The sequence below is a fragment of the Chelonoidis abingdonii genome, chromosome 15, assembly GCF_003597395.2.
Source record: "Chelonoidis abingdonii isolate Lonesome George chromosome 15, CheloAbing_2.0, whole genome shotgun sequence".
Classification (NCBI taxonomy): domain Eukaryota; kingdom Metazoa; phylum Chordata; order Testudines; family Testudinidae; genus Chelonoidis; species Chelonoidis abingdonii.
Window position 1 is genome coordinate 53359475 of NC_133783.1, and position 8802 is coordinate 53368276.

The 8802-nt window shown below is 37.7% G+C and overlaps 1 protein-coding gene across 2 annotated transcripts in view; it reads right to left on the bottom strand.

The window, feature by feature from the left end:
• Window positions 1-8802, bottom strand: part of ATRNL1 (attractin like 1) — a 1085315-nt gene that overhangs the window by 958745 nt on the left and 117768 nt on the right. For both annotated transcript variants that reach the window (XM_075072516.1, XM_075072517.1), the window contains exons 3-5: window positions 7641-7754; window positions 4630-4758; window positions 838-1046 (exon numbers count right to left, since the gene is read on the bottom strand). In XM_075072516.1, the coding sequence (XP_074928617.1) occupies window positions 838-1046; window positions 4630-4758; window positions 7641-7754 (452 nt within the window). The remainder of the gene's footprint in view (window positions 1-837; window positions 1047-4629; window positions 4759-7640; window positions 7755-8802) is intronic.

Consider the following 8802-nt stretch of genomic DNA (forward strand, 5'->3'; position numbering starts at 1 on the left):
TAAAGGTAAAATTTTCAAAACTATCTAGATGACTTAGGAGCCTATATCCCATTTTCATAAGTGAATTACGTACTTGAAATATAAAACACCGACTTTGAATGGGAAAAGAATAATTAAGAAAGGAAAACAACATAGGATCCATAAGGAATAAAAAAAAATATGAAAAAAAGAGATATTAAGCATCTTTAAAGACAGCTATCGCCTTAGCCTAAGCCTAATAGGCTAAGCCTATCTCCTTAGCCTAATATATTCAAAAATTTGGAGGGACTCATTATTATTTATACTTAAGTAACCTGTCTGCTCAGATAGGCACTCTTTCCCGCTCTGGTGGTGACTAGGCCAGCTAGAGATTGATGAGCCTGTTATAGTCTTAGCTAAGAGACATGTCTTTATTTCAGCTCATGTAGTAGAGGTCTGTGCATTTGGCTCTAGAGATCATAGGTTTGATCCCTCTTGATGACATCCAAGGTGATCGGCGTTACACTCATTAGTACAAAGAGGAGAATGCTGCTTCATGCAGAAGGTTAAACTAGATGACCCAAAAGGTCTTTTCAGTTCCACCATTTTGATTTTACAATAGACTCACTCATAAGTCAAATAGTAAACTTCAGTTAAAATTACCTGCCTTTGATTTCACTAAAATAAACCTGGTTCCCAAAGTACATTTAGATCCAGATACAATTCTTGAGCTTATTTGGAAAGTATATTTTTTAAATGAACTGTTTATATTTATGTTTTAAAGATTTATATTTGCATAGCAGATAAGATACGTAAATGAGGGCTCTTCTTTCATATAGATTTGATTCTAAGACATAAATATATATATAAATAACTTACCTTGCCAGCTGTCATTGCACACACACAGCTTCTCGCCTGTCAGATCACAGTAGCCATGATCTGGGCTCCCACAGTTAGCTTTACAGTATGGAATATCACAGGCTTCGCCTTTCCAATATTTGTCACACTCACAGTACACTTGGCTTGGAATGGAAACACTAGTTGTACACTTCCCATGCCCAGAGCAATTGTTAGGACAGGAATTAATGCTGTAAAAATAAATATATAAAATAAGGCAACAAAGAAACGAGAGAGCTGGGTAGAGCTTTTCATACGACACATTACAATAATAATTTGCATTTGCAGTATACAGCTCCTTTTATTTGAAAATCTCCAATCACTGATACAAATGTAGCAAATATAATCACCATTTTACAGACAGGAGATCTGAGATGCACCAAGGTTAAATTACTCACTCGGCTTACAAAGAGTAACAGAATCAGAACTGAGGTCTCCTTGTGCTGCACTATGCAGGACTGGCTTTGCACCAAGAACTGAATCTAAACTTCACAATCAAAGATCCATGAAGAAGGAAAAACACAAAGACTAAAATTCTTTAGACATTGTTTAACCAGTTATTTATATTCTAAATAAAATCGATGTTACCTTTTAATAACCAGTGGAGGGTAAGAGAAGTTGTTTTATACGGGGCCAGCTCCAGCTTTTTTGCCACCCCAAGCAGTGAAGGGGAAAAAAAAGAAAAAAAAGATAAAGCTGCGATCAGTGGCACTTCGGCAGCAGCTCTACCATGCCGCTTCGTGTTTTGGCAGCAATTCGGAAGCCGGTCCTTCCGGACGGAGTGAGAGACCCGCCGCCGAATTACCGCTGAAGACCCGGACGTGCCGCCCCTTTACATTGGCCGCACCAAGCACCTGCTTCCTGCGCTTGTGCCTGGAGCCAGCCCTGGTTTTATATTATCCTTCCAATAAAGTTAACCCTGTGGTGTGTGGAAGCCTCTGTTTCTGTAATTTGTTTTGTGCTTCAACTCAATTTTGGATCTTCCCTATATTTATTTTGTTAACAGTATAAAGTGTTTCCATCACGTCTGCCAGGATGGCTTTTTCATATGCTTTAATATAGTTTCTTATTTTTGTTCTCAGACCCGTAAAGCCATGATACAAAGCCCCTGTTATAAAATATTTATAATTAAATGCGCCTGTGCTGAGCACCAAATTAAAGTAAAATAGCTTTCCTCCCGCCCTCCCATCCTTCCAAAATTAAGGGTTTTAAAGTTTAATTAGTGCTAGTGAAAAGGGCCAGATTGACAGCACTGATATGGCATTCACAAGGAAGAAAAATATCTGGAACAGAAGGTGCCTTTCATCTCCTTGCTGCTGTGGTGACTGTGAAAGCAGTAAGTCCTGCTCATTATGTACTGCCAGGCCCAATACAGTGACTAAATAACCAGGCTGCTTCCTTTATCTTCTTTAGATGGTTCAGTACCAACAATGTTACGTTATTTCTCTATTCTCCCACTCGAGGAAGATTACCTGGAAGGCACAAACAAGCACATAGTGCGGGGTAGCCTATCATCATGTCTAGAACTTTAGAGCTCATAGGAGAGTGATGGCAAACAGCAAAATTAAGTTGTTTAACAAAAAAAAAAATTTTAATGCAGAAACAGAGCAAAGGGCAGAGGAAGGATCCATCTGAAGGTGGGAAATGAGAGGACTATCTGTCCAAGTCCCTGAAGAAGAGCTTATCGAAGCAGTGCAGGAGGAAAGAGACAAAGCAGCAGAAGTTCTGGTAAACTTGAAATACATATAAGACTGAATTTACTCCTAAATAACAAGTAGTGAAGAAATAGAAAGAATAGTAATCATATCTTCTCCATAAGCATAGCAATGAAAGCTGGCTAGTGAAAAGCTTATGTCTGAGACTTCTTTACTATAAAATCAGTAACAGGAGGGCAGAGGAAATAGGGATTCATTAATTAGTATCCCTTTCCATATACACTGAAGGACAGATGGCAACTTTTCAGTTATTTATGACTCTTCCAATATAATAATTTAATAGCATGTATTGGCGTTTTTGAGATATAAAAGAATACTGAACACACTGTAGTTAAGAATGCCATGTCATATTGCCATTGACTTCCAAGATAAGCAGACAGGGTCACAGAACTTTGGGAACAACTGGGGAAAATAATTACAACAACAATAAATTGTTTAGATGGCTATATTTTCTTGCTGTCACCTGAAAGCACTAAGTAGTTTATTCTGTGTGACAAAACTGCAATCACACATGCCAAAAAAGGAAGAATATCTTTCAAGACCTTTATATTATAGTCTAACTGCATATACAAAATCACATGGCCAAAGGATTCTCAAACACTGGATAACTCCCTCATGTAATAAAAGCAACATAAGGAAAACTACTATACATTACAGAAGAACATAAGAATGCACGAATGGCCGTACTGGGTCATACCAATGGTCCATCTAGCCCAGTATCCTGTCTTCCAACATTTTCAATGCCAGGTGCTTCAGAGAGAATGAACAGAACAGGTGATCCTTCCCCTGTTGCTCATTCCCAGCTTCTGGCAAACAGAGGCTAAGGACATTTCAGAGCTAGTTTTGCATCCCTGTCCATCCTGGCTAATAGCCATTGATGGACCTATCCTCCGTGAGAATCTGAACCATCTCCTTGTAGATAATTCAATGGAGACCTTTGCTCAATGTGTAGCTGGGATCAAAAAAGCAAACAAGATGATAGGATGTATAAAGAACAGAATAAAGTGCAACACAGACAATATTGTAGTGCCAATATATAAGTTAATTGTGAGGCCTCTTCTAAAATATTGTGTGCAGCACTAATCCCACCATCTCAAGAAGCATATGGAAGAATTAGACAGGGTTTAGTGAAGGTCAACAACAATGATCAAGGGTATGGAAAAACTCTCATATGAAGAGAGTTTGAAAAGAGTGGGATTATTCAATTTATAAAGGAGATGAATAAGAGAGAACATGATAAAAATTTGTAAAATAATTAAAGCTATACTGAGGATCAATCAGGAGTGTCAATTCTCCTTGCTTCATTAAACAAAAACAGGGCATTCAATAATATTAAAAATTAGCAAATTAAAAACTGATGAACGGAAATACTCTTTCACGCAACACACAATTACAGTGTGGAACTCATTGCCACAGAAATTGTTAAGGCAAAGAATTTAAGATTTAAAAAAAGGGATTGAAACATTAGATGACCAGAATATCTAGTTATTATCATTAACAACAACATTCTGGAAGGGGTATTAAATGTTCTGGTTCAAGGCTTAAACTAACCTCTAACTATTAGGATCAGGATGACCTAATATAGAAGGAAGATTATCCCACAAATACCTATTGTGAGGTTCTTGCACCTGTACCGGCCACTATCAGAGTCTGGGTATTTGACTCAAAGGACCTCAGATCTGCAAAGTTGGGGCTTAGAGGACAGGAATCATTGGATAGAAAAAACAGGAAATATTGAGAGAGTAGAAAAGTGGTACTTTCGCCTCATATGGTATTGGTGAGACTATTACTGGAACAAGGGTTTGGGACATTCTATGCTGAAATATGTTTCACCTTGTTTTACTGCTTTTAAAAACTTCTATCATTCACTCTCAACCCATAAAAACCTTTTGGACATCCTGGAATGAAAGACTTATCCATGTGAATAATTTCCTGACATCATTAATACCTTTAACCCAATCAAAAGACAAATATAGTCTACAAGTATGTAATTCTCCTGAAGAACGCAATAGCCCTAATTCATAAAATAACTTAATTATTTTAAAAAACAAATACTTACGAGTAAAATATGTTAAATCCAGTTAGGTTATAAGCAGCATCACTAAAAAAGTGTAGCAACACATAGCCAGATGTAGTAACTACTTCAGGAACAGTTTCATTTCCCCGCACCTCAGGGACTATTAGACCACTGGAAAAGAGAGATTAAATGAAGGATTCTTACTAATGGTAATAATAAAATAAAAATTATGATTCAACCATTAATCATATATCCAACATAATTTGGAAATCTTATGGAGCCTATTTAAATTATATTGAATAAAGCAGGGCTTAAACCTATGAACACTTCTACACCTTGAGAGAGACAGTTTCCCAATTGTTTTTTGCAACAAAACAAAATTCCACATAAGTTTGCTATCTATGCACATGCAATGCCATTAAAATGCTGGAAGCTAACTATTAAAGACCACTTTGGGAAAGATTTTTTCAATGATACAAATGGCATTTAGATGCTCCACTCTCACTGACTTTGACACATCTGGGCACCTAAAAGACATTTGTGCCTTTGAAAATCTCCCCCTTTGTTACTAATTAGTTCACATGCAAAAAGTTTGATTTTTAACTAAATTCTATGGGAAAATGTAATTTCCACAGGAAAGTAAAATAAATTTTGGACTAAAAACTTTAAAAAGAAAAACTGAATCAATACATAACTGCTTTGAAGCAGAGGAAAAACACATACTGTACATAAAACAGTGGATAACCACACAGCAAATTTAAAATAAATTTTAAGCTAAGGAAAACTCAAAAGGAAATTTTATATAATGTACAATATACAATACATAACATAGGTTTCAGAGTGGTAGCCATGGTAGTCTGTATCAGCAAAAAGAACGAGAAGTACTTGTGGTACCTTAAAGACTAACAAATTTATTTGAGCATAAGCTTTCATGGGCTAAAACCCACTTCACCGGATGCATGCAGAGGAAAATACAGTAGGAAGATATATATTGTGATAGACCCAGGCCAGTTGGGAACAGCAGAGTAGTAGAAGGGAGATATACTGGCCACTGGATAAGCAGTTTTCTTACTACCCCGACGGCTGTTAAACTGTCTGGCATCTCAGAGTTGATGCATGCTTCACAGTGTAAGAATGTACCACCCCCAGTAAACCAATCATCACCTCAGGACCATGCAGAGTCAATTTTGACTCCAGAAGAAGACGTAGAGAAACAACCCTTACAATCTACGCTCTCATAAGGGTTGCCAGAAGCAGACGACTACATAAAGCAAGGCCCAAGAAGAAGCAGTAGTGAGCCTAGCGCCTGCTGCCTGGTGAACATAAAACTGTGACTGCAGTTCCCTCAGTTGAGGTTGTCAGAACCAGAAGGGCCCTGCTCCAACATGCGCCTCTGGTGGTGCCTGTTCCTCGCTGCTGGTGTCCTAAGGTCTGGGAGTCCACAATACAATTCTTTTATCCAGCAGCAAGTGTGAATAGCTCAGACCCTTATTATTTCTAAATGCTGGGTCTGCAGCCACATCCCAGCCCACTCTCAAACTGGTGTTCCTGTCCTGGCTATCCCACTCAATTCCCGCAGACCTCACTGGAGGACCTTGTCTTTTAACACAATATGAAACAGTAATGACACCTGGAAAGAGGCTATTGGCAGTTCCTTTATCCCACTTGGGGGAGTAATACACCAGGCAAAAGGCTCCTGAGGTTACAAGCAGTAGTTAAAATAATGGCAAATAAAACCGGAGAAAGTTTTAAAGCCCTGGCCAAAGAAACAGGGGCGATCTGACAGAGCGGCCCCCCCAGATACCGTTGCAGGCATTTGATTCACATAGTGCTGGCGCCAGACCAAAGGAGGGACCTTGCTGTCACTCATTAAACACATGTTGTCTGTTTATACCTGACATGTATACCATTAGCTAATAAACTCGTGGCTAGCCACTTAGAACAAATCGCATATCTTCCCCATGTAAAGCCGAGTTCTTTATGGAAGTGGCTAAGTAACCTGTTCAATTTATCTGCCATATTAGAAACTGGTTGTTTCAGGGAGCCCTGAACTATCCTGTTTGGAATCTAATGATTTTTGTATGCTTTCAGTTAATCTCCTGTTATACAAAATGCAAAATGCCACGGTGTGTCACCTCCCAGGTGACTGCCCCAAAACAAAGTGCTAATATAATAATTTGAAATATCGCTGATAAACAAAGAGATAAGGAACAGTTAATTGTGGAACCCAGTAATGTTGGTCATGGCGTGCGCTTGACCAAAAGGAGGATTGTTGAAAGTAGAATGAATTATATTGTAAAAATAAAAATGGATTAAAGAAATGTTGTATGTACCTTTAAGCAGAAATAAAAAATGTTGAAATACAGGTTGCCGGAAAAGAAACATTAGGCATAAACAAGGGTGCTAATGGCAAAACATTAACAGAAGATGGGTAATAGTTAGTAAGAGAAATAAGATATGCATGGCTAGCCCAGGTAAACTTATCAGATTCTGCTTCCTTTGTTGATCCTGCTAAGTGCTCCCCCTTTTATCTGTATAAATAAGATAGTTTCTGTCTTGCATGGTGCTCACATTATCTGGTGTTATTAGCAGAGCGCTGTGCTAATAAAACAGAGTGGGTCTGACACAACTGTGAGTCCTGAGTCTAACTTTGACACTATATTAAGCATTTCCTCTATCCTTTGTCTGGCCAGTCCCCCACTTCCATTTAATAAAAAAAAAAAAAAAACCACCCTCAGTTGATATCAGGAATCTACTGGAAACTCATTCTCTCTAGGATGGCATTCATATTAGCATTAACGTTCCAGTGCAATGTCAGCACTGAAAATATGACAGAAGAGGAATTTTGTCTTACACAGAGGCAAAAAAGTTCTATTATGTTGCATTTCCATTTGGCAACTTATGCTTCCATCAGTCTATATTTCCCACTAATATTAGTGAGAGAGAGCAAACTACCAACAGCAAATTAAAAAGTCTAGTACTACTTTTTCCTCACGTTAATGATATTTTATACTAATACTAGTACTAAATAACTAGTAAATAAAAATACTCACCTAAATACAGCTATTAAAGGTGCATATATTGAATCTCCATCATAAACATACATATGGTCCCAACTGCATTCTGTGGCAAAGTGATTAAATCTTAATCTTAATATTGCATTAGGACTGAAAGAAGAAAACAATAAGAGCACATTACAGTGATATATTGTTTAGCAGAAGCACAGACTCATAATACAATTATATAATAAAAATAACTTGTAGAGTATAATAAAATTAACCATATCATTCTAATATTACATTAAATACAAACATTCTTTTTAAGTGCTAATCATAACTCGTGCAGATAAAAGTTGAAATAAAACCAGATTTAAACCAGCCAATTATTTAACATTTTTATCTGAAAGTATTTTAAAAGTCATGCTTACAATTCAAGGTTAATAATTATTAAAATTACCATACTACCACCATATTACTACCATAAAGTTTTTAAAAGGGCTACTGTCAATATTTAAACTCCAAAATTTAGGCTTTGATAGAAAGTTTACAAAACTTTGTACTAATAAAAAAATTTAATTAATTTTATTTTAAAATGTCAATACTAAAGATTGCTGATTGACTACTAACAATACTGCACCTTCCAATATAAAATGTGGGAATGTGTGGTGACTTCAAAGGGAATACTATGCAGCATCTGGGACTTCAATAGGATTTGTCATGGGACTAAGTGAGACAACCTCCATCTTGGCTAATGCACCAGAGAAAGAACCAGAAACCTCCAGAGCTAAAATGCTCATCTCACTAGCCAGGATGTGCCTTTGATGATGCCAGAAGCAATTAAGACATCCTCTGGAGTGGGGAGGACTGAATGGGGGTCTTAATCAACAGTAGCCAAGTCAATGGGTACGTCTACACTACGGGATAATTTCGAATTAACTTAAACCGGTTTTATAAAACAGATATTATAATTTCGATAGCACACATCCACACTAGGCACAGTAATTCGGCGGTGTGCGTCATGGTCTGAGGCTAGCGTCGATTTCTGGAGCGTTGCACTGTGGGTAGCTATTCCGTAGCTATCCCATAGTTCCCGCAGTCTCCCTGCCCCTTGGAATTCTGGGTTGAGAGCCCAGTGCCTGATGGGACAAAAATCATTGTCGCGGGTGGTTCTGGGTACAGCCTCACCCCTCCCTCCGTGAAAGCAGCAGACAATCAT